The sequence below is a fragment of the Ambystoma mexicanum genome, chromosome 10, assembly GCF_040938575.1.
Source record: "Ambystoma mexicanum isolate Mex_15411 chromosome 10, UKY_AmexF1_1, whole genome shotgun sequence".
Lineage (NCBI taxonomy): Eukaryota > Metazoa > Chordata > Amphibia > Caudata > Ambystomatidae > Ambystoma > Ambystoma mexicanum.
This window is the reverse complement of record NC_090932.1, coordinates 1,626,237,170-1,626,262,944: the sequence shown is the minus strand read 5'-3', so window position 1 is coordinate 1,626,262,944 and position 25,775 is coordinate 1,626,237,170. Positions and strand designations below refer to the sequence as shown.

General features: G+C 42.4%; 1 protein-coding gene across 1 annotated transcript in view; it reads right to left on the bottom strand.

Annotated features, from left to right (window-relative positions):
- Window positions 1–22,819: 22,819 nt before the first annotated feature.
- ANKLE2 (ankyrin repeat and LEM domain containing 2) overlaps window positions 22,820–25,775 on the bottom strand; it is a 496,889-nt gene continuing 493,933 nt past the window's right edge. Inside the window, exon 13 of the mRNA XM_069620011.1 lies at window positions 22,820–24,338. Within this exon, the coding sequence (XP_069476112.1) occupies window positions 24,122–24,338 (217 nt within the window). The 3' untranslated portion in view covers window positions 22,820–24,121. The remainder of the gene's footprint in view (window positions 24,339–25,775) is intronic.

Sequence of the window (25,775 nt, the reverse complement as noted above, 5' to 3'; positions counted from 1 at the left end):
CGTCTTCTTCCTTAGCCTTGCCAAGTGCCTGGGGAGGGCGTAGTTGCTCACCATGAGGGAGTTATAGCTCCTGAGAAACGAACAGGCCTCAATTGCAGTGCTCTCCTAATGGCAGCCATCTTGGAATCCTATCGTAATCACCCTGTTCTCAAAAGCAGAGTTGTTTCCCTTCTCTGTCCAGTGGACTGAACAGGAAGAAGAGGGATTAGTGGAACATTTGCCAACAAAACGGAGTCCATTGTTGTTTGTGACCGAAGGCATGAGGGGGGTGCAGAGTCCAGCATCTTATATTTATCAAATCTCTCCTTCTTGGGAGGAGCAGAGGAAGTCTTGGTCATTAATAAGCCTTCTTGCCAGATGTCATAGGGATATTGCTATACCGATTTACAGTGTTCCTGCCGCTGGTACAACAAGCTGTCTTCTGTTCATCTGGGGTTAGCCCGAACATCTTTGTCGCTCTACCCATTAAGGCATGGAAAGAGCCCGTTTTGTCCAGTGGAAGAGTCTCATAGGGGAACCTCATCCGATTCAGGTACAATGTCTTTAAATACATCTGTGCACGTGTCCTGTGTGTAGGCTTGATAGTTGGGACATCTGACTGTCAGTGAGTTGCATCAGCAAAGGGGGGCATTCCCTTGTGGGAAATGGGGGACCAGTAAGCCACTTTTACCAGGTTGAGGTGTAGAAGGGTCGGACAACCTGTGTTGCAGCTCTGACACTAGAGATTTCAGAGTGTCCAAAAGAGACGTCTCTAGGTGGTACAAGGGGTGCAGGAGGGGCTACCCCTGCTGATCTTGCCCTGGGTAGAGGAACTTGAGCAGGAGCTTCCTAAAGTGGAAGCATGGTCCGCTTGGGGCAGGAGGGAATCTCCTTCATCACTTCATCAGAAAAGACTGCCATTGAGTCTTCTAGTTCTGCACTGGGCTGGAAGTTATCCTCTGGTGGAACAGTTAATGACTGCACCGTGTCTGCAGTGATTCCAAGAGCCAGCGCAAGGGGGCAAGCAGGTTGTGGTAGCGCAGCCAAAGCAGACAGCTGAACCGACAGTGCAGTAGTGCTGGATCTAAATGAGGCAGTTGACAGTGTAGCAGTGGATTGCCTACGAATGGTCGTCCATGGGATCAAGGTCGATGGGGTTGCAACTCTTGCTGTGGTCACCGACGAGGATTTTGAGGTAGATGGCGTCGTAGCTCTCGCCAACTCAACCGGGACACCAATGGCCCTTTCATTTTTGAAGACTGGGGCGAAGGTCTCTGAGTCTTTGTGGAGGACTATTTTGACGATTTCTGGAAGGTCAATTAAGATACCTTCCTCTGAATATCCAGATCGGAGGTGTCATATGAGCTTTCTTCCTGCTTCACAATGCCTTCTTGTGCGACCTTGACCGCTTATTAGAGGTGGTACATTGTGTAGTTCTGCCTTGCCAGAGAGTGAGGCTAAACTATGGAATGAGGCCATATTAGAGGGTCCTCCTCCTCCCCCCAGATTCAGAGTCACACTACCAACTGTTGGTGCAAGCCTTGGAGTGCTGTATCTGAGAACCATTGTCAGATGAGTCACTCCTGTAGGACGCGTGCACGCAGTAAAGGCAGTGGTCGTGGAGATCCTCAACAAAGACAATTCTTCAGGCAGGCCTTGAAGAGACCCTTCCATTTGGATTCATCCATGGTGTAGGTCTCAACACCAGAGACGCGCCGGAGACAATAATCGTCTCACAAAGAAGATGACTACTGGAGAAGGACCCCCCCAGGTGTCACCACAGCACAGGATCCTCGAACTGTCTCAGAATTAAAGGTTTTGTAAAACACTATGAAAAACATAGAAAATTGAAGAGATTTTTATGAGGACGCTAAACAAAAAGGGTGATAAAAAAATTGAAACTGGCTGCCAGGGGTGGAGCTAAGAGTGCTTTCCTAATTGGATAGGGCAGTTTGACACAAAATTAGCAGGAAAACTGACATTTTCATTTAAAAAAATAAACTGCTTTGTTACTGAGGATTCCCAGCCTGACGACGAGGGAATAATCACAGCATATGAATCTATGAAAGATCCAATGCTGGAGAAGTTTAAGTGTGTCCACTAAAGGGGAAGTGCTACCTGTGTACCCTGACCTACTAATGTTTTTGATGCATGTGATTTAGGTTCACATGCAGATATTTTCAGGTGTGAAACTAGGCAGACTGCATGTGTGATGTTTTGTTAACATGTGTCGAAAAAAAGAGAATCACTTGGTGCAGAGGTGATTAGGGCCGCTGAGTCACTTACTGAGGATACGTGTTCCACCAAAGTCTTTGTGCCTTTTGACAAATGCGTCAAAAACAGCAGAAGTGGGCAGCATATTTTTGTGAAGCAGGCTGCTTCTGTTTGCTTGGCGTCAGCCCATGTTCGGCCTTGTTGTCAAAGGAAGCCTCCACAAAAGGGCGTGATGCCTGCCATATGTAGCTGGGGACGGGCACCTGAGAAACTTCAGTTTCCCCATCAGACGTCTCAGCATCACTAATTAAACTAAGACTGTCCTGCTCAGCCTCGGATTCCTCTGCACCAGCTGGGTATTTTGTTGATGCCTCTTGGATCGCGTAGGCCGCCTAGCCTTTTCATAGTCTATCCTACAGTGTATTTGGTTTGAAGAGCTTGCACACTCGACATTTGGTAGAAAAACAATCAGAGGACCTTGAGCATGAAGGATCATGGTTACAGTACACATCACGGCAGGGATAGGATTACAAACACCCTGTCAACATCCCTTTTCTAAATCAAAAATAAATCATGTAATCCTTTGAAACAACCACTAGATGTCAGCCTATGCAAAGCATGAGATTCTAAGCAGATCCACAAGCCGCTGAAGTATGTGTATATATCATACATTACTTACCATAATCGTATTCCTGATGCTTGTATCTGCTTAGATTCACATGCTTTGCAGCTACCACTAGATGTCAGCCTATGCAGAGTGTTGCACATGTTTTCGAAGTTGAAAAGGGACGTCGACTGGATGCGTTTGTAATTCTATCCCTAGTGTGACACCGACTGCACCTATGATATCTTACGCGTTGAGGTGCCTCAGGTAATTAGTTTCTGACAAGAGGGAGTGTAAGCGTCGAGTGTAGGTAGAGATCATGAGGTGTAAAACATTCTCTGTTTTCCTAAGGACCTTCAACTCAAGAGGGGAGGAAGGGTGGGCACATGTGAATCTGTTTAGAATCACACACTTTATACAGATTAGCGTGGAGAAGGAGGTGGGTTCTTTGAAGGTAGCGCTGCAGATAAATGTTTTAACACCACTTGTCCCACCTGTGCATCACCCTTGGAATGTGCATCTAGACAGTAATGTTGCATGAAAAGGTGCACTGAACTCAAATGGCAGCTTTGCAAATGGCATCTAAGGGCACATGTCCTATGAAAGCTAAAGTTGCCCCTGTGCCTTGAGTTGCGTGTGCTCAAGGCTTGCATGGCAACTTTCCCTTAGCAAGAGAATAGACATGTTTGATGCAGTTGACAATCCATTTTGAAATTTCTGATTTAGAGATGGTCACCTTCTCTTCCTGTGGTTATGGATACAAAGAAAGTGTTTTTTTGATAGTTTGTCTTTTGTAGGGAGTACATGACAGTCCTTCATACATCCATTGTATGAAGGCTTCTTTCTGCTGCATTTGTAGGGTGTTGGAAAAACAAAGCTCTATGGACAGGTTTACATTAAATTTAGACATACGTTTCAGTGAAAATCGTGGGTGAGTGCGTAGTACTACTTTGTCTTTGTGGATAACAAAGGGGTCCTGTACCGATAGTGCTTGCAGTTCACTGATCCTTCTGATAAGATGTAATGGCTACAAAAAAAGCTGTTTTATATGTAAGATGTTTAAGACTAGCTTGCAAGTACAATATTTAAGCCCCAGCTTGGAGTGAGATTAGAAATTGGACGGTATAAACACCTTACAAGAAAGCTTTTACTACTGGTACTTTCCACCACAAAACTTTGCTTTGTGAAGTGATGTATGCGTAGAAGCAGCTAGGTGTACTTTGAATGAATTAAATACTAAGCCTCAGTCTAGTAGGCAACTATACTTTATAGGGAGCATTCAATTGGATTGAGTGAGCGTGTCTTGCACCATAATACATCCATTTGTTAAAACAATGTTGTAGATTTGGTTTCAGTGCCTCCAATTTCCATACATCTCTGGTCCAGATTAAAGTGACCAAATTCTATGACCTCAGGAGCCATGCTGCGAAGTTCAATGTATGAGGGCACTGGTGGAGTGCTGTCCCGTCCCTTGTTCTTGTGTCAATATGTTGGTTTCACACAGTTGTTTCATAGGAGGGCATAGGGACATCATGTGTAGGTGTGAGAACCATGTTTGTTATGTCCACATAGGAGCTACCAGGATAAGTGTTACTTGTTCCTGTAGAGAAGAGTGTTTGGAGGGTGGGGAATGGAAGCATGCACAAATCTCCCGGACCAATTAATTAGTAGTGCATTCCGTTCTCTTTGGTTTCTGTGTGTTCTAAGCATTGTGCGTTCTGCGTAGCAAAAAAATCCATTAATGGTTATCCCCATTCTGAGAAGACATGTAGCAAGTCTGTTTAGTTGCCACTCGTGTTGAGGGTAGCACCACACTTCTGCTTAGTACATCTACCAGTGAATTGAGTTCCCCTGGAACATGTTGTGCTAAGAGAAACGTGTTAGTGCCCACAGCCAAATGTTCTGGGCTAGTTTGGATAGCCCTTGATAGTGGAACCCCTCCTGTTAATGTAAAACATGGCGTTGGTGCTGAAGAATGTCTTGTGTACGGAGTCTTGAATGCTTGAAGTACTTTGAAGACCGCTAGCAGTTCCAGAAGGGTGATGTGCTTCTTGGTTAATGGCTGTGTCCACAACCCATGTGCAGTGAGCGAAAATGAGCTCCCCCATCCTGAGGGATGAGCCAGTTGTAAGAGTGGCTTCAACTGCTGGCGTGTTTAAAGGCTTTCCCCTTAACAGGTTGCCTTTGGACCACCAATGCAGAGATTGAACTAGAGGTTGCAAAACCACCACTAGATTGTCCTACATACCAATTTCTTGCTAAGCACTCTTGCATTGGACACATGCGCAGTCAGGCATGTAGCACTAGATGCAGGAAGCCATCATTCCTAGAAGGCACATTTGCTTTCACACTTGACAACCGGCTGCATAATGAGGTGTTTGAAACAGTATGTTTTAGACCCTCTTATTGCAGAGGAATACTAGTCAGTTTATTTTGATTAGTGCCTCTAGAAATTGTTTTACTTGGCTGGGCACTAGATGACTTCTTTTCATTTAGGGAGGATCCAAATTGGAACAGTAGGTTCACTGTTTGCTGGGTGTTTTGTAGGCACCTTTGAGGTGCGTCTCCTGTTATTGGCAGGTCCAAGTAAGAGGACGCCCTCCACAAGTGGTCAGCCACTTCTGCTAGGACCTTTGTAAACACCCCGGGGGCTGAGGATATGCCGAATGGTAGCACCTTGAATTGCTAGTGCATGTCCCCCTCTTTGAAGCTTTGGTATTTTGCATGCGCTGGTAACATTGAAATATGAAAGTATGCATCTCATGTCCAATGTTGCCATGTAATCCCCTTGTTTTAGCAGGGGGTTTACCTCCTCCAATTTAGTCATCCTGAAACTTTGATGCTTGACCTTCGTGTTTGAAGGGCACAGGTCCAGTACCAAGCACATGGTTAGATCTTTCTTTGGAACAAGTACACTGAAAATATACCTTGATCTTCCTTTGTGGGTGGCACCAGCTCTATTGCTCCTTTTTTCTAGTAGTGTCTGGATCTTCTCGTAGGATTAGAAAATGTTCTCCCAACATAATTCTTGCAGGAGGTGGTGGCATGGTGGTTGGAGGAACATTATGGTGTACCCTCTTTCCACGGTCGTGAGCACCCAGCTATTTGATGTTATTCTCTCCCATTGCTCGGTGAAAAGTTGTATGTGACCCCCGATGAGATGCATGGGAGGGAATGTGGATCAGTCTTATTTGTTGGCAGGGGTTGCAGTGCCTCTAGAGGGTGCAACGCTCCCTAGCCCTTTTCCTAAGCAAAAACACATCCCTCTGCTGATAGGAGGTAGACTGGGACTGGGGGGCTGTACAATAAGGAACCAGATGCCCCAGAACCTGGTCAGTTTGATAGATTGAAACCTTGGCCACAAAAAGTGCACTGTGTTAAAGACACTTCTCTGGACATATGGCTTGTTTGTAATTTGTCCCAGTATTTATGGTTTAATGTCCCTTTTTGGCTGTCTCAACCACCTCCCCAAACAGATCTGTCTTTTCAATCGACATGTTTATCAGTGCTGCTTGAGTCTCAGCTTTTAACCCCAGAATCCCAGAGCCACTTATGTCTCTTTAGAAGAGTACCTTCAGCGATGACTCTTCCTGAGGTGTTGCCTCAGTCTAGCACATTTTTTACAAATGTTCTGCCCACTTGTTTGCCCTCAGTAGAAATTTTAAGCAGACGACAACTAGTAGGTTCTGGTAGTCTAGGGTCTTGAGCACTTCATCCCATTGGGTGATGTAGAATGCAAGCAGCATTGTGTTTGCAATCCTGGTCATATAGGCACCTGAGGTGGTAATGTGCTTGCACTGCTTATTAGGTGGTGCCTTCGAGGTAGAGAATGGAACATTAGCTCCCTTTATGGTACTGGTGACTACAAGGGAGTTTAATTTCACATGCCCCTTGATGTATAAGGGGTCAGAAGGTGAGGGTTTGAAGATTTTCTCAACTCTACGGTTTACTGCTCTTGTGAGAGAAGGTTTGGAAAGAGACTGAATAATTTTATTTTTAATAGACTGGAGCAAGGGAATGGCTTGGCTGATGGACATTTTCTCATCAAGAATGTTCTCTACAAAATCTGTACTATCAGGGAATGCCTCCTCAGTATGGCTGTTGAAATGGGGAAGCAGCTTTTTTAAGCAGGTCATTATACAACAATTGGTCATCAATAGGTGATGTATGACCACTATCTGCCACTGTAACACGCTGGGGCAAAGATAGTAACATCTGGGTCATCCCAATCATCTAAATATAAATTATCCTGGTCTACGTAACAGATATCTTGATCTGTTTGGTCAGGTTGATTGTCCCTGTGTTGAGTGTCATGTGACGCATCCATGGATGCAAGCGTGGGAGTAGGAGTGGGCGAAGGACATCAAGGCTGGCTCAAGGGGCTGCGACATCGCGAAGTCTAAAGTCTTTCGGTGCATCCATTTCATCCGTAGATTGAGATTTATGCACGCCTATAGCCGCTGCTTTGTCTATCGTCTTGCAGTAAATGCTGACGCGGAACTGCTGTGGGCTTTGACAGTGGGTCAGTAGGCCGCAATGCGCATGTCGCCCAGCACCCTTTCGCCATACGCTTTCCCTATAGCAGCATGCTGCAACTCCCTTTTGTGGCTAGGGACCGACGCATGGGAGCCCGTTGGTTCCTTTGTGGCGCCTGCGGGCTCCAAACCAGAGCCTTTGCTGCCCTAGCATTCCTGATCAGATTTAGACACCCCGGCAGCAGTTTCCGACTCTGCCATCATGCCATGTGCCGCCCAGTGTTTTGTTCTACTGTCTTTTAGGGTTTTGGGCCTAAAAGGCTTTCAGGATGCACAGTGGGTATCCTGGTGATCACGTTGAAGGCAGTGGTTACACACCTTACTGGTGTGCTGCCACAGAAATGTTCCGTAACACCTAGGACAAAATTTAAATGAGTAAGATCCATGTTGGAAAAGTGAATTTAAGAGCAGAAAGACAGGAGCAGTAAGAATAGGGAAGGGAGGTAGTCAATCTCTATGTGAAATGTAAAAAGGATCATTCCCCCTACTCTTCCCCCCCAAAGCCAGGTGTAGGCAGAAGCCCATTGCCGGAACGACAGTCTGTTTATCGTCAAAAGGTCTTCCATCAAGATGTTGAGCGTTTACTGCCAAAATAGTAACACAGTGATAACTCAAAAGTAGCATGGCTACAGGACTCTGCGAGAAACAAGTCTAACCACAATGGCGGAAATTAATAAGCCAAGGGACCTCAAGTCGTGAGGGATCACGGGTACAGTCAAGTCATACTAGGGATAAAATTACAAACACGCCCAGTAGTCTCTTTTCTAACTACAAAAACCTCATTTGCAATACTGTGCAGCTACCACTAGATGTTGGCCCATGCAATGCATGTGATTCTAAGCAGATTCACAAGCCTTCAATAAATATATACACACATTCACATGCACCCTTGCAACAACACTTTCATGCTACTCTGTCTTGACTCACTTCCTCTCTTCACTGACCCAGTCTCACCCTATTCTGGTTCACTGTACTATTCAATAACGGAATTTGGCCTATCTTTTTTTGCTCCCCACTTCTCTACCTTAGTAATCTCCATCTTACAACTTTTTTCTCACCAACCCTCCTCCTATTCCCCATTACTTTCACTCTTGGGACTATGGAATATGGACAGTCCATAGTGATTACAGATTGGTCACATCACAATAAGTCTGCCTAACGTAGCTCACCAGTCCAAATCACAAACCAACTGGTCTACACACAAACTCTGACACTACCACCTTTATCCATCCAAGGATACAGAGACAGATCGTCTCAGGATCAGCAAGATTTGCTCATCCACCACCTACCATCTGACTTTCAGCCGCTCTGCTTTGAGCAGCATACCATTAAACTTCACGCTCCAATTCATGGTCATTATCCTGGCCTAAACTACTCCTGGCCACACAACTTTGACATGCAAACTACTGACACCTCATTTGTCCTCTTTAGAGGCTGCAACTATCCCAAAATCACAAATGCTCACCGCCTTGAACTTTACATCATTCTTTAACCACTTTCTACGACCAACTAAAGGATGACTGCAGTAAGTCCCTGGACCTTATATCTAAGATCCTCTAAGGTCTATTATGTCGCCGCCATCTGACCACACCCTACACTTCAATGTTTGTAAACCTCCCAACTCTGCATACTAAACTCAAATTGAAGTACGACCTGCTCGCTCCGGATGTAGCCGAGGTTAGGTGTCCTACACTGAGGCCCCCATCATTGAATGGTCCTTCCGCAATGTCGAGACTGCACTCATCTGTGCCTTTGAACGCAACCCAACTCATTTACTCCCTGTGGCGCACCAAGATTTGCAAACTCAGGGCATTCATGCAGCTCAATCTCTGCTGGTGGAGCCAATTCTTCTGCTCCTCATGCTCCATTTCATACAAGAGCTCCCACTTGCTTTATGAACCTCTCACTCACCTGTTTGAGATCTCGGAGAAGTAAAGGAAAGTCATTTGCAGATGAGACCCAAAGGCTCTACCACTCAGTCCCACCACCATACACACTTCATCCTCCTGTGGCTTTGCCCAATCACCCTCATTTAACTTGCATCACTTCTCCAAGTTACAAACCCACCATGTACTCCAATCAACCCCTTTGCAGCACAAACTATCAAGGACCTCACATCCCTCACCTCTACCTCTTTTCTTCCACCAGGTCTTTGCTGACATTCATGGGGCTCTCCTTTTCATTGTTTAGGACTGAACTATATACTTGTGTCTGGCTCCCAACAAATGACCACTGGACAGCACTCTGCCGTGTCAAAATGGAAATCATCCATCTCCCTGCCTCCAATTTCTAAACTTCTCCCTTCCCTATACATTTTGTCCCCAACCTCCCCAAATCATCCCAGGGCTTGCAGTCTGGCGATGCTCTGGCATGCTAAAGCTAAACTAATTGCCTCAACTGCGCGATAACCTAATGATCAGGAAGATCTTTCTGTACTTCTGCAAAAAGGCTTCCCTTGTACTAAGTAGAATGGGTTGATCCAGCCTCCCTCTCAGACTTTGCCCGTTAGTGAGATTTTTTTTTTTTTTCCACAGCCCACTGATGAAGGCTGTGAAGCCACCTATTCTAATAAGACATTAGACTAGAAAAACAGCTGTGGGTGTTGTGAGCGGCAAGGCTTTCTCGCTCACAAAGGACCCCCCCGAGGGATATCATTGAGATCCTGTTTTAAGACTCATGCTGGAGTGTGTGTAGTATATTTACAAAGTTTTCTTGCCTTCGCGAATGCTAGTAATTGACATTTTGTCTCCCACAATACACAAAGTATTGTGTTCCAAACCCAGAGAGTAATGTTTTATGTGTGAATATTTTCAACTGCTCAGAACTCTAAAGTTAACGAAATTAGGTGAACAATCGGAAACATTAGTTACATGTATACCCTAAAGACGGCAATGCTGAAACAAAGATATGAAAAGGCGAATCACTCACCTGCTAGTGCATTGACCCTGCATTGTGTGCGTGTCATAATGGAATTTGTGCCTCATTAAATACTTTAATTACTGTATCACAATCTGATGTGCATCCTCTCCCCGATCAGAGAACGTTATTGATACCACAGCCTCTTTAGTTGAGCAGATGAATAATGGAGACAATGAGAGAAGTGTAATTATGCCAACTTCTTTTGCCCCCTCCAAAACCCACTTTTGAGATTTTAAGGCCCAAAATAAAAAAAAAGATCTGAAATGTAAAAGACACCTAAAAACCCAAAAAATGTGCCTGAAACGAAGGAAATTTGGTTCTAGGAAATTCATTCAATTATTAACAACGTCAGAGAAACAGCGCTTTCACACAAATGACATGTTGAAAAAAAAAAGTAGTGCGAGAATATCTAGAATAAAAACTAAGAAAGATTAAATCCCCAGACGCCAGTTCAATTCCAGGAAAATGAGAATGTAGAACCTTTAGACTAACTGTTTAGAAATTCAGCAGCTTCTATTAGAGAAGAAATTGTTTGGAAATCAGTTGACTCAAACACTCTCCCAACCACAAACGAGACGAATCACGAGGTGAAGAAAGACCACCCCTTCAAGGATGGCAAAACATATCAAAATTTCTAATGTTAGAACGAAGAAATGAAATAGAAAAATCTTTAAGGACAGTTATACATCTTCAGAACCCAGTTTATGACATTCCGAAGTAGTTATCAAATGATTTCTATCGCGACACAAAGGTCGTAACCAGTGTGCCATTGAGCTCGGTTGCGACAATAAATGAATGCCAGACAAGCAACAATCTTGTAGAAAACCCTAAAACATTAACAAAAGCACAAATAAATCATCATTTATTAATTATACAATGTAGATATGAACCCTATCCACAATACGTTCTAACCAGAGCGTGCATTTTAAATATATTCAGTGACATACACACTTCAGATCTACAAGGTATGGAAATAACACGTACAATTCCTCCAAGACTTCAAGCCGAGTATTGCTAGATGATAGATCCAATCAGGGATAATCATGAACACCCTATGGTTAGCGAAAGACGAACTGTATAAACTGGGTTTTATATTGTCACAAGACTTCACCCTTAATCAAGGCCCGCAACTGGGAAATCAGTCTATAACCAGAAACAAGTACTGAAAGAATCCTGAAACCAAAAGAAGAATTTAGTTTGTAACAGAAGCGTCTCTCATAACTATGGGGAGCGAGCCCAAGATAAGGTCTAGTCACTTCCCAGAGGTGACTGGAAATCCCACACCTGATCATATTGCAATTTGAACAATACAAGACTAGTTAAATTGCTAGCCAAACAAAATCAGCGACAAATGACGAGACATCAATTGATTCTAAAAAAAAAAATACAAGCATGTAACAATTCACTGAAAAGATGCTAGATCTCTATAAATTGGCAAGTTGGAATAGGAGTGGTTTCAAGCATTTATGTAATAAAACTGATACCATTAAAGATTTCAATGTTATACTATTACAGTAGACATAACGTGTAGAACCAATCGTATGGGATGATCATGTTCTAAACCTAGTTCCAGCAACTAGTAGTTACTGGTCGCCCCTCCCGTGGTCCTGCGATAGCCATGAAATCTAGCAGCGGTCTAGGTCTGGAAGCATGAGCTTCGCCAAACTCCTTTACCCAACTTGCCAAGATCATAACTGAACAAGAGAACCTTGCAGTATTAAATTTGTATTGGAATCACGCTGGAGTACCAGATAATTCATTTCTTCAGGGTGTACTTCTAATGTGCTTGATTTGATTACTAAAGAGCCAGATATTTCACAAGTACTTCTAGCAGGTGACCTAAATATCAAGAGCTTAACGACAACATCATTTAATAAGACAGATGCTTCAAAACGTTGGACATAATTGATGCAAGAGACAATTTATTATGGTAAATGGCTCTGTACAGAATTATATCCCATCTAGACCCACATGGGAGGCGTGGTAGATCCATCTCAATCATCGATTATGTATTCGTTCAACTAAATATGTTTAACAGGATAACTCACTTTGAAGTAAAAACCCAGTTATAAAGTGACCATGATTTATTAGCACTAACTTGGAAGCGACCTGAACATAATATTCAGAACGTTTACTACACACCACAAGTGGTTCTATCCGGAGGTAGGAATTGACAAAAAGTTGGACAAAATAATCAGAATGTTTTCAATTTGACATGGGCTCCGAGAAAAGAAAACTTAACACAAGCTTATATGAAAGCAACGGTAGATACTTGGCAATTATGAGTTTATTTGAGCTACAAATGCCCCAAATCAGGAAGCCATGTTATAAGCATAAGTATCCATTCAATCAAGCAGTACGTGCATAGAAAACTCAATTGCAAAAAGATATAAGCCATTGCACACCTAGGCGTAGTCTCAAAAGCCTTCTTGATTCAGAAACATAAAATGAAACACTAGAACTAGTGTAAGTCATAGCGAGTGCAAGCTATATGATGGAGAACATATGTTGAGAACTATCGTGACCAGAAATTCAGGATAAATTTGGGTGACACTTAATAATGCCATCCATGAAAACCAATCTCCCTTTCAAATGAAAGGCATTCATGAATCCGTGTGGAAGCAATATTATGAACATCTCCAGCCTTCTACCACAATAACAGAAACCAGATGCTATTCCCTGGTTATCCAATGATTCAATTGCGTTTGATAAGAAAGATATCATAGATTGCTAAGCTGAGGGGGTCTAGATCACCAGGCCCAGACAGTCTGACAAATGTAATGTTAATGAATCATACAGACGTTTGGGCACAAATATTATTTGATCTCTAACACTTTAGAAATGAAGTAAACCCCTCCAACGTGGATGAAATCAATCCCCGTCTACAAAAGAGAGATCATGATCAGCCCCAAAATGAATCAACCAATTGCTTTATTGGATATCCCTGGAAAAATCTGTGCTCGTCTCATACTGAGATTTTCAGGCCTTTGTAAATAAGATGCAGCTGATCGATAACATTCAAACACGGTTTAGAGCAGGTTTAAATACCTCAATAAATTTGCTAGCACCATCATTAAGCGCCAAAGTCTGCTCACAGGGAAAGCTATACACATGGCTTTCATAGATTTCAAAATTGCATTTGATTCCATCTCGGGAAAACTTATTTAAGAAATTAGCAAAAGCAAATTGACCCAATTATATATTAGCTTTAATAAACAATTCTATATTAACACTTCTGTACGAATTAGTCCAAACCAAGATGGCCTACTCTCAGCCATTTAATACGCATAGAGGGTTAAAACAGGGCTGTATTTTAGCTGCAACTCTAACTATTTTATTTCAGACATTGGCAAAAGTTTTAAAAAGAGGGGATATCTGATTCGCCTAAAATAGGCACAGTTAAGATATTGTGGCTTTTGTATGTGGATGCTTTAGTTTATTTCTAAAACTCATTGATTGGTTTGCAAAACCTATTAAGTGTTCCGGAAGCATATGCACAAAGTCTTTTTTATAAACTTATGACTTTTAATCCATCCAAATTGAGACAAAGACGACCACCTTTTAAATGGATGACATACAACAGCCCTGTTACCTTGGTTGATGAGTATTGCTATCTTGGTGTTATGACAAGTCATAACCCTGTCAACCTCCCATATCATTTTGATTTAAAAAAGAAAATTCCAACAGTGGTAACTCAGGCCAGGTTGATTCACCAAAAATATGGTACATTTTCCTGTAAACCCATTTTAATCTATTATAGACCGCAAACAATCCCGATTCTAACATATGGCACAGAAACCAGATTATATCAAGGCGTGCTGTATTGGACAAGACTTGAAGGAGCTTTCTGGAAAAAAAAGTGTTAATGCTTCCAGCTAGCCAACCAATGACAATTGTTAGATATGAATTGAGTCTTTTATCGTTGAACACAATTGTGGTGTGGAAAATATTATCCCTGTACAGGAAATATGTGAATGATTCAATATCAAATTCCTTGTTGTGTCATAGCTACTTACTGAACTCTTCTCTAGATAACTCATTGAAACCATGGATACGACATGCAATTCAATATGTGGAATTGGCCGATATATCAATTGATTTGCTGGTAAATAACCCAAAAGCTAAAAAATAAATTATGGTGCTACGATTGGCAGACTAGACAAGAGTGTGACAAGAGTGTGAAAAACAAAAGATTTCAGATAGGAGTGCCACTGTGGAAACCCGAGCAATCCTAAATTGTATATGATCAAATGCCCAGACTCCAAACACAGTATATGTTCTTAAGATGAAGACAATATTTATGGCCCACTAGAGATCTCAACAACAAATGCACCACCAAAGGAACGAACGAGCGTGTAGGCATTATAAAAACGTGCTGTAACCTGAAATACATATTAGTCCATTGCCCAGCCATCATAAACAAAAGGAAATTGTATTTGCAAGAGTCATTCAAGAATTATACACTTAACACCAGAACTCATATGGTGTCCATATTTCATTAACACTTGCCACATTACGTTTTACAAGATCCATCAATCTGTTTGACAATTCAGTGATTCAATCTTTGAGTAATATAATTGTAAATTACTGATTAAGTGATATTTTAAAATTGTAACATGTGAGGACATTGATTTTAATAAGATTAATGTTGTGTAAATTATATTTCTTATTTGCTAACATTTATGATAATGTTTGGATTGAAAGGTTTCATTTTTGTAACCAAATAAATAAAAATAAAAAAATGTTAAGACAGGGTCCCAACTAGAAGTTGGATCAAACTATTATTGGTAGCCGTGGAAAAGCAGCCAGGCTTCACTCAAGGGATCAAGTCTGGCCTGTGGTGAGGAACAGTTTGTCCCATAGATGCCTCCATAGAACACAGGTAATAAAAAATATACATTATAGAGTTAAGATAAAATAACTACCTCAGTTGTAAAGTTATGAACTTAAGATCTTTTAGAAAATCCCTCGCGCATCTCCAGATTGTCTCTACACCGAGGACTTCATGCACCACAGATAACTACCAGTGTCTGCTTCTAGCCTTCAAATACATCTTTGGCCGACATCTCTCCAGCCCTCCACCTGCGAATTTACTTCAGTTATTCCACCCTCCTGGCACCCTTTGCTCCAATGCCCTACCAAATATGCTCCCAGTTCAAACCATGCTCTCAGTTTTTCTCCTTTTCAAGACTTGCTTATCACTAGAACGTAATTCTCCCACATCAAAACACTACAATCAATACCACTATTCAAATCTCACCATGTTTCTTGTCCTCTCCTTAGAAAGGTTTTCTGCACTAAGACACCACCCCCATCCCAAATCTCTACTCGCTCTTTTGCATATAATGCTAATAACGGTTTCAAGTACGGTCATTCAGTTTGCGTAAACTATTCATAATGCTCGTCTTTGTTGCCTCATTTGTCCCATTAATGGTTATGGGCCACAGAGAACCACACACACACACACACACACACACACATGTTTTTCAAATAACTTTGTAAAATCAGTTTAAAAAACCCTAGAAAGTAAAAATTCAGTACATTTTGATGTCAAAGGTAAAAATGGTATTATAAAACGCAACATTTATTTGAATTGGTTTTAGAAAGGTATAGAAAAACGAACAGGGGATAGGAATTGATTTCTCGATCTAAAGAAGTCTTTTTAAAGTACAGGCCAACCTGCCCGTATATAATAGGTCCCCAGAGGAGTACACATTGATTTCCTGAGGCAGAGAAACGAACACAGATTGACTTGACAGGACCAAAGGGGAGACTAAGCTGCAGTCCCCACATGCTTGAGCTGAAGGTGTTCAAGATTTTGCCCCTTTAGTATCACAACACTAGTCAACAAGGGACAGCCTAATTGTTGGCAAAAAGGGGCTGGGACGGAAGAGGTCTAAATATCACACTAAGACATTTGCCATTAGCTGCACTTACAAAATGGATCAGAATCAGACATTTACTGTTTCACATTCCTTGGACCAACCTTTGCGAGGGGGGATGGGCAATGCTAGCGCTTGAACCTGGGATGGGGAAATGTCTGACCTTCCACATAAAAGCTATTGGCACACTGCTTCATTCTTGGGCTTTCCCTAACCACTGTGTATCAAATCAAACGTGACAAGAAGCATTCCCCTCCTAGTTTCTGGACCATATGACGAATATGGGTGATACTGAATACATTTTGGCTAAATGAAATGCGGGATGACACCCGCAGCACCCCAAAACTTTAATACCCCAACCACCCCCAACTGTTTGTTTGTATACATTTGTTTTCAATTCTAGGCTGGATGCCGCCTATGACTTTTCCACTGTACAGAAGTGCAAGTGGCAAGCAGTCATTACTCCCCCTCTCACGTTCGGGATCATGTGTAAATTGTGCCCCGAAAGCAGAACAAAGCACTGAGAAAATACAATTACATTTCCAAGCATCGACCCAGGCAGTCTGTCTAGGAAAGGTGAGTAAACCCCTCCTGCCCCCATCATCCACCAATCACAAGGCATGAGAAAGACCAACAAACAGCATTAATGTACATTTCTTTATTTTAACTTCATTACATAAACTTTTTAAACTTCTACAAGAATTATAAAATCCATAAATATGTGCGAGTTGGGAGGCAGAGCACAGATAACAGATCTTTGAACAGTTAACATTTACAAAAAAAACGAGTGACCCTTTTGTTGGCACTCGTCAAAGTTTTAAAAGGAACAAATGGTTTCATATTTATATACAGATAAACCTCTGCTGGTGACCTTACCCTAAAAAGGACATCTTTAGATTTTTCTGCCACCAAGGATTCTGATCCCCTATTGGTCTAAAAGAATTACTTTCTCTCACCACTACTCAAAATGAGCACAGAAAGAATGTTTAAACCCCATACAACAAAAACCCGTACCTTACAGACTGCATTGAAGCAAAACAAGCAGAGGTCCATATTTTAACAAAGAAGAAACCAGTAGAAATATACAAAAGCAATCACCTTATATGACTGGCTGCATACTACAATTGTGGGCGTCTAGATACAAGTGTTTGTTTTAAAAGCACAGCTAAAAACATGTTATACTTCCATTTACCAAATGGCAAGCAGGCCCTTCGTTGGTATTTCCAGTTGTCATCCTGAGTATTTAATACACAAGATAAACTAGGAAAAAATAGACACTCACCATTTCCACAAGGAAGATTGTTAAACTAGCAGCAATGCCATCCAATATTTCAATTTCTGGGTAATCAGCTTTTAAGACAATGGTTTTCTCCCTTTAGTATGTTGGTCAAAAATGAACACCTTGTTCTCTACAGTACCTCCAGTATTCGGGAATCGATCCCCTCTTCACTGAGGTGTAGGATGGGCACCCCTTCCCCACTGGACAGGACCAGAGCAAGCATAACACTGAAACAAGCCATACAGGTTCCTCACCACAGTGACTCTTGCTAGTAGTCTAATTTCTTCCAGGCTCATGGGATGTCTTGGCTACAGGAGAGCACACTAAAAGAGTGTTTGCAAGGAAAGACAACTATCAGAATGGGGTCTGCATAAACCAACAGCACCCTCCCTTGCAAGGGTCATCAAACTGCATAATACACTTGACAAAGGGGTGGTGTGGATTCATGAAGGGATTTACATACCAGCGAGGGAAAGCATGCCATGTATTAATCTGAATACCAGCGCTATACTTTACATTTCCTGCCCAAACCTCAATATGGCATGTAATGATACATCCACTGCCTCCGGCACAAAAGTATATAGGAATAAGAAACTTAAAAAAAAAAATGTATTTAGGGAGGTTGGGGAGATGGATCTTAATGCCCTTTACGCAGGAAGAGTATTGCAATCACCACAATAGGGGTGAAGAGTTTCAAAACGAAGTATGATAATCATGTGTAAAAAGGTCTCAAAGGCAAGCAGTGGCAGGGTGTCTGCTGATGGGAATTGTGCCGTCAATTCCACAAGGTCAGGAAACTTAGAAATGCATTGCTTTCATGTGAAGTCGAGGCGGTTTAAAACACATTAAGGACAGTTGGAGGAATATGGCAGGGGCCTTCGTAGACCATCCTAAACTTCGCTTAAGTATGTAGGACCCGCTAGTAAATGGGAAGGAACAATTAAGTGAACTCCTTTTATCTAGCAGAAGGTCCAGGGTCTTCTCCGGGACATCGCCAGCCAGGCCTGAGGAATAAGGCGAGGCCCATCTGCAGATGTGAAATTCATACCCCCGTCGCACAATCAAAAGTTTACATTGAAGATCATGGCAGGAAAGCTTCTTGCATTCTACAATGGCTGAAACGCAGAATGTCCGGCCAGCAGGAGACGTTGTGTAAAATCAGATCAGTCGATTCCATTCTGGTTTCACCATGACAAGATGGCATCCTCACTGGCTAGGCATAAGTGAAGGAAGACATTCTGGTGCACTAGCCTTAAGAAATGTTTCTTGGTATACAAAGGAGAAGCCAGACTGCTGAGATACCAAGGCTACAATGGGTTGTGCAGGCACGCTCGAAGAAACCATCTTTGCACATAATAGCCAAGTAATGACATTTTCCAGATAGTCTCCAATATGACTGGTTGACCAAATCCTTTTTGAGTTGAGGGCAAAGCAAGATCTATTCTTAGGCAGCAAGGAGCTCTATTGGATGCAGACAGTCCGATTATTATGGAATGGGATAATCTAGCAAGAAAGGGCAGGTAGCTGATAGTGGATAATTAGGACCAAGGAATAAACGATTGTGGATCAGGGTCTACTTCTCTCAGATAAAGGGGGCTCGTAGAAATGGAAAACAGTGGACCCCCTGCCTGGGAACACCCAATAAGTGTGCCTACAACATATGAGGCTACAGCCAAACCAGTCAGCAGACATTTTGGTCTCTACATGGCCTTGGTTTCCACACAGAGTGAAAGCCGCATCAAGAATGTGCGCAATGGGAAAATCATTGAGATTAAGAGAGGAAGGAACTGGCACCAAAGATGGCAAAGCCCTACACAAGACCAAGGCGGGAGTGGAGCAGACAGTCTGACATCGCTGTCAATTCCCCATCCTAAAGTTTTACACACTCCTGATTCATAAATAGCAATTCAGTGCAGACAACTTCCAAAAATCTAGTCTCTCTTGCAAAGGAGGAATAGCTAGCTTGGTGTGGAGCACAAACCAATTTGACTAGTATGAAGACCACAGACAACTCCACAAAGGTTTTAGGATCTCGTCAGTACCAAATGCTTTCAGACCTAGAAGAGGAGCAACAATGCCCTTATCCTAGGCTGCTGTGAACTGGAGAAATGGGGACACCGATTTTAGCTCTCAATTCGGAGCTGGTAAAACTGATAAAATGGTGCTAGTGGGTCTTGAGAGTGTCGAGTCCTGCAACTTGTTGGTAGAGCTATGGTGCTAGGTTTTCAAGAACCCTTAGATTATGGCATCCGCAGCCTCCATTCCCAGATGACCAGTCACAGTTTGGTAACAGGTTTCTTTAAAATCTCTGGGAGAGCCCAGTCGACTTTGCACCCAGAGTTCAATTTAGGGCTTGATCCAGGGATTTAGGCACAGTAAGCCTTATGCAGAACCCCAGTAGTTTTAGGACTTGAAGGCAGGGCTGAAGAAGCCTGGATATTGGGAGCAGGACAAACTTAACACTCATATTGGGGCTAGCCCAAGGTGTGCTCTGCACCCAATACCCAGGGAAAGGTGCAGTAATTACTTGGCTGCGCTTGAGGGTGCCTTTAGCTGCACTTGGCTGAGATAGGGTGTCCGGAAAAAGAAATCACAAGACACCCGGTCACACAGTTTGCCCATCAAGACTTGTAAAGAGCCTGAGCAGCATTAATTGCAAACGGTCATACAAAGCAAGAGGTAAGCACAGGAACAGCAACTCACAGCAGAGACCCTCGAATGTTCAAATGGTGGAAGACAAACTAGGCAACAAACATCCAGATGAGATTAGCAATAAAAGTAATGACAGTGCATGGTGTTAATCGGTGCTCAAAAGTGAATAATCCAAAATCATGCAGGGAAGCTGGAAATCCCCTTTTGAAATGCTTTCCCTGCGGTGCAGCGTATGTTGTGATGCACTGTACAGTCAACCAGGGCATTCATGAGCCTTGATGAACGATGACTGGACATTCAAACTAGAAGGCTCAGGAAACGTAGCTCTGGACTAAGGATAGCGCCCCCCCCCCCCCCCCCCCGACACCTCCCCCCAAACCCACCCCTCAATTTATCTTACACTACCAAGATGCTAACCATGCACAGATTGCTGAAGGGGTGTTGGGGTGGCCTTTGTGAAGCTACGAGGACTTAAGCTTCATGTAGACAACCAAGAGGAGCAATTCTAAATCTTATGTCCAGCTGACAGGGTCTTCAAATAAATGGAAATGGGTCCACAATCAAACCCATCGTGTGACCAACGCAGAGATCAGATTGAAACCAAATGTGTGCAACATGACTTGTCCAAAATAAGGAGATTTGACAACAGACATCCATATTATCTTGACGAGTAAATGTCTGAAACAATGCTCATGCTTCCTTGGCAGCATGAAAAGTGCACACATGTAAATAAAGGTCTATGAATGTTCATACATATGGAATAAAAGCCTTTCTGGTCGATAAGAGCATCCCAATGTATTGTATACCTTGTACGAAATGCAATATGGATATGGCTTTGTTCACAGACCATACAGGATGAGCAAAATAAAACGGTCATTAAAGTAGGAATCCCTAGACACCTGATGCGTAAGCATCACTACGGCCAATCTAGAAAGGTTTTGGTGGGAAAAGTTACTACTGAAAGATCCGACCCTTCTTAATGAATCCTATTTGCTATAAATTGTTAAGACCCTCTGATGCAATTGCACGCATAATGGGTGAGGATCATTCCACAAGATTTACAGTACAGAATAAACATTCTTGTTGCAGACACGAGAATCTTGCATGTATGCCAACATGTCCCATTCTGTTCGGAAAAGGCTAGTTCAGCCCTGGTTTTAACTTTACATTCTGAGGCTTAGTCTTGAATGTTCCCCATTATAAATCCAGGACTACAAGTCTCAAAAAGCAAGTTAGGCAGGGCCAGCCAGATGAGCATCTCCAGACGGGAATGAGGCATGACTGATTTTGGATACTTTTAAACCTTTCTAGAGTTAAGACCAAGCAAAGCAATCACAAAGTCTGATGTATAAGAGGAGGGATAAAGGGAGCTGGAAGTATGTCACCTTGCTAAATACCAGAGCTGTATTCATTGTAAGCCAACCTGTGGCCATGAAATAAAGTGAAAGGGTTACTGGATCCCGGAGATTGAGATCCAAAATACAGTGAACGAAGGTTCTTTTATGAAAACGAAAAACATATCTGGTGAAACTCAAGCCTAGATCTACAAGTACAGATTATACTTACATGAGCCTGGCCGTATACAAATTATTCTGAGCCCAACTATGTAAAATCATCCAGATTAAAGGTTTGTCAAGGGATAGTATTCTATAGTGAAGTATTTGTGCGAGACTAGAGCTGTGCTTACGTCCTACAAACTAGCAGAATGCCTCAAAGCAATTTCTATGGTAAAAGTCAGGCGTGGTCTCTATAACAAGGGTGAAATTGCCCCAATGACAACATGAAAACATGTTCAGGGTTTGCCACAAGGGCAGGCACAATGCATATCATCCTACAATAAGAAAGATTGAAACAAACTAGGAGAACAGGGCAAGGTTTGGGCAAATGCACACACTTTGGCTTCTCAGGTTTATGACAACATATGGCTCTGGTCATGTTCATCGAGGTTGAGGGAGGGGAAGAATAGGCATTGAAAGGCAAATGAGAACCTTTAGAAGATGGCCGACTACACACATAGTATAACACAACCTCTGTAGGGTACACCACAAAGCAAGGAACTGGTTAACATTGTTAAAAAAAAAGTATACAACCTTGATTACTCAGTGTTGTCTCCTAATAAAGTTCTCCTATGTTTTTGGTTCCAACAACGAGCTAGGTAAGAGCTCTTCAAATACATTTGCATTAAAAACAATCGGCAGCTTTGTTATGCGTGCTCATTTACACCCAACACTTAAAACAAAGGTGCAAGCAAAACTTTTTTTTTAAAAAAAGAAAATATTTTACACAAAGGCACTAAAAAGCTTGCAATAAGCATCAAGTGCAGTTTTGAAATGTGTAACAAAATATAGCTGCTCACACAGGCCATGACCCCACACCAGGCATTTAATGTTCAATGCGCTGGAAAAACCTTTGAAATAAAATCAGCTACACTGGCCATAAAAGCTTTCCAGGCTGCCCAGCGAAGCATATCCATCTCTCTGGGAGGGAGGGATAGACTTGTAAATTATCTAATTCTGTAGACAGTCGCTTTCTGAAGTCAGACTGTCAGTAAACTCACCCCCTCTTTCAATATTTATTTGGTTCTTAGACTTCAAGAACAGAAAGTGACACTGCAGACATGCGAGCCTGCAGCACGCATTTTACGTCTTCTCTTTTCCAGATCAAACAGGTACCAAACGAAGGGGATCAGATGCTGCATATTATTGAGTAAGCCGCTTTCATGCGCAGAGTAAGGGTCAAGTTGACAGCTCGTCCATTGTAGTCTTTCCTTGCGTATATTTATTCTAAACAACATTTGCAAACAGTGGTAAAAACTCAGTCCAATATGACCAGCTAAAATCGGCATGCACTCTGGAGAATGACCCGTGTGTACAAATATTTGAAGTCTTGGTCTCCCGGAATTTTGCCATTCCTTGCTCTTATTACTGTGCTTCAGAAGGCTGGATGCTGTAAACGCATCCCATAACAGTCAGATGTTTGCTAGAAATATTCCTGCTATTGTGTGAGCAAAAACATGGTTCAGAAAAGTTCCTACAACAGTTTATACAACTTCGAAAAAGTGTTACACTCAAAACAGCGATAAGAACACATGATACATGACTTTTTTCCCCCTTTACAAGGTTGCGAGGTCTTCTCATTGTGCAACTTTACTGCACCTTCTTTCGTCTTTGCTCCCTCCTCCAGCACAGGTAACTGCACACATCTTTAAGCAGTGGGAGGAAAGGGACAGTACTTTTTAGAACCAGCCAATTAGGTTTCTGACACTTGTGGTGGTCCAAGAAATTTGTAGTAGGCAGTGAACAACCGTTGAACCAGTGAGGTGGCAAAGTATGCAGGCTTCCGCAACAAATGGTGAAGAGCATGTACGGTCGGGGATCACAGCCAGAAGGGATCATCTGAAATAAACATAACTACACAGCACCAATGGATGCCCTCAGTTCTTAACCAGCCATTCATCCACCAACCCTTGAAATAGCTTTATTATTAAGTCACAGTGGTAAGGAGAAGCTCTTTGGGCTATGTTCTGAAAAGGTGCAGTTCTCCCTTCAACTCCCAGGAAGATAATGCGTCTCTTTCTGGCATGCTTGAGTGAATGCATGGGTCTCCGGAATGCTTTGTAACACTGTCCGATAGGACCTTCTTTACAAATTATTGCTGAATGGCTTCTGTGGCACAAATTACCCCTTGCAAAAGGGTTTGGTGCACTAGAAGATGAACAGATTTTGTGTCAATCTGAAACCTACAGAGAAATAAAAGATTAAAAAGTCCAGCCTGATCTTATTTAAGATGTCATTACATGCCTCTACTGTCATGGTCAGCTAACCCAATGTAGGTAATGTATACTCGCCAATGGCCTGGTTTGCCATGAGAAAAGCACTACTGGTCTAGTACTAAAGTGTACCTGCTTCATTAATGGATTACAAATTCACGAATGAACAGTGAGAAATGGTACCACAAAATGAACAGGTTGGTCCCGGGATCAGTTTCCTGTCACTTGAGTAACAGCTTCCTTTACACAGAAATTAGACGGTCCCCATAGATGTGTCTTTTTCCGGTTCTAGAGAGTGGAAGGATCTGAGAAGTGGCGCAGTTTTGACAGTAAGATTTGGCTTGCAAAGGCTGGGCTGTACCGCCCGGGGCTGGCATAGTCTGAGGTGTTCGTGTATTTTCCTGGGCTGCTTGCCAAAGGACTGTTCCTGCCCGGAGTGTTTGGAGAACCAGGAGCAAAGTTCTGAGTCTTGTGCTTTCCTTTATGTAATGCTGGACTGGGCCAACTGTAACAGAAAAAAAGGCAACATTAAAAAAAGTGTATACTGCAAATAATGTCAAGTCTTGAGAATACTGCTTCAGCACATAAAGGTGTGAAACCTACATGACTTGCCCGACTTATTCTACCAACACGATAATTGCGCCTGCTAGTCTAGTATCAGCGACAGGAACAGCATATCCATCCCTTGGCTACCACCACACCTCCATGCCATGAACGCAAATTACTGGTTATTGCTTTTTTAAGGCAAGGAACATCTCTATTTCAGTCTGTTGCTGAATGCAGAAAGATAAACATAACTAACAATTTAAAACAAAAGTGAGAAATGTTACTTACCCATTGAATTACAGTTATCAAAAACTGGCGTTTTCATAGTGAAATGCTCTCAATTATGTCCCAGGGGGATGGTAATTGTTTTAACATATGATACATATTTTAGAATACCATTAAAATCATGGCATATCAATATCATTTGGTAGTCCTGTGTGGGATCTAAATGTTGAATCCCAGTTCTGCCGTGAGGCTAGAGTAACGTTTCCCTCTGATCTGGTTTACCCATCTTTTCTGTGATGAGCCCTCCCTTGTGCCCTTGTATGAGTCTACATACCGATCGTGACCTTGATAAGAACTCGATGGGCAGAAGTAATGAGCCCGACTCTCCACTCCCTGAGGCCCCAAGTCCAAGTGTTGTGATTAATTGCATTATTCCTTCAGTATGCTATGGCATGGTTTTGCTATGTGGCTGAACAAAGCTACTCTGCCATTTACCTTTGCAGTGCCCTTCGGTTTTGTATGCAAAGCCATGTTATGTTTAAGCTGCAGATACATGTGGCGCAATGTTGGTTAGTATCTACATGTTTTTCCCCAAAATGCATTTCGGACAGAAAAGTTAACTTTAATTAATGCTTTTGAAGTGTTTCAGATGGATTTCTATTCTCTGGCCTGGTGGACAGAGTTTAGGAGGCCACCCTAATTATAGCAAACAGGAGGAAACTCTGGGAGTTTATCCAAACTAATCAAGGTAGCATGGCGAGTGGTCAAGGCTTATTCGCAGGAGAGGCAAGTGGGGTCAGAAGTCGACAATGAGTCCACACAATGCCCAACCAAGGATTACACTTGGATAAATACTAATTACTTATATATATTATTGCCCAAAGAACAGTAAAAAAATGACCTAGAACAGGTGATAACATCACACAATATTAATAGTATCAAGCATATATACAATCACAGTTAGCCAGTGCAGAATAATCAATTTACCCCTACAATACCTGAAGGGAAAGGTAATTAATTAGATATAGTACTGACGGGCCACAGGAACTAAAACCCCATCTTAAAAAGTCCAACCCTAAATTGAGTGGGGCCTTAAGCCCACAGTTCAAAGTTTCCAAACAGTTTTAGGAGTTGGGAAAAAGAGGGGAAGGTTGTAGAGTAGGTGAAGATG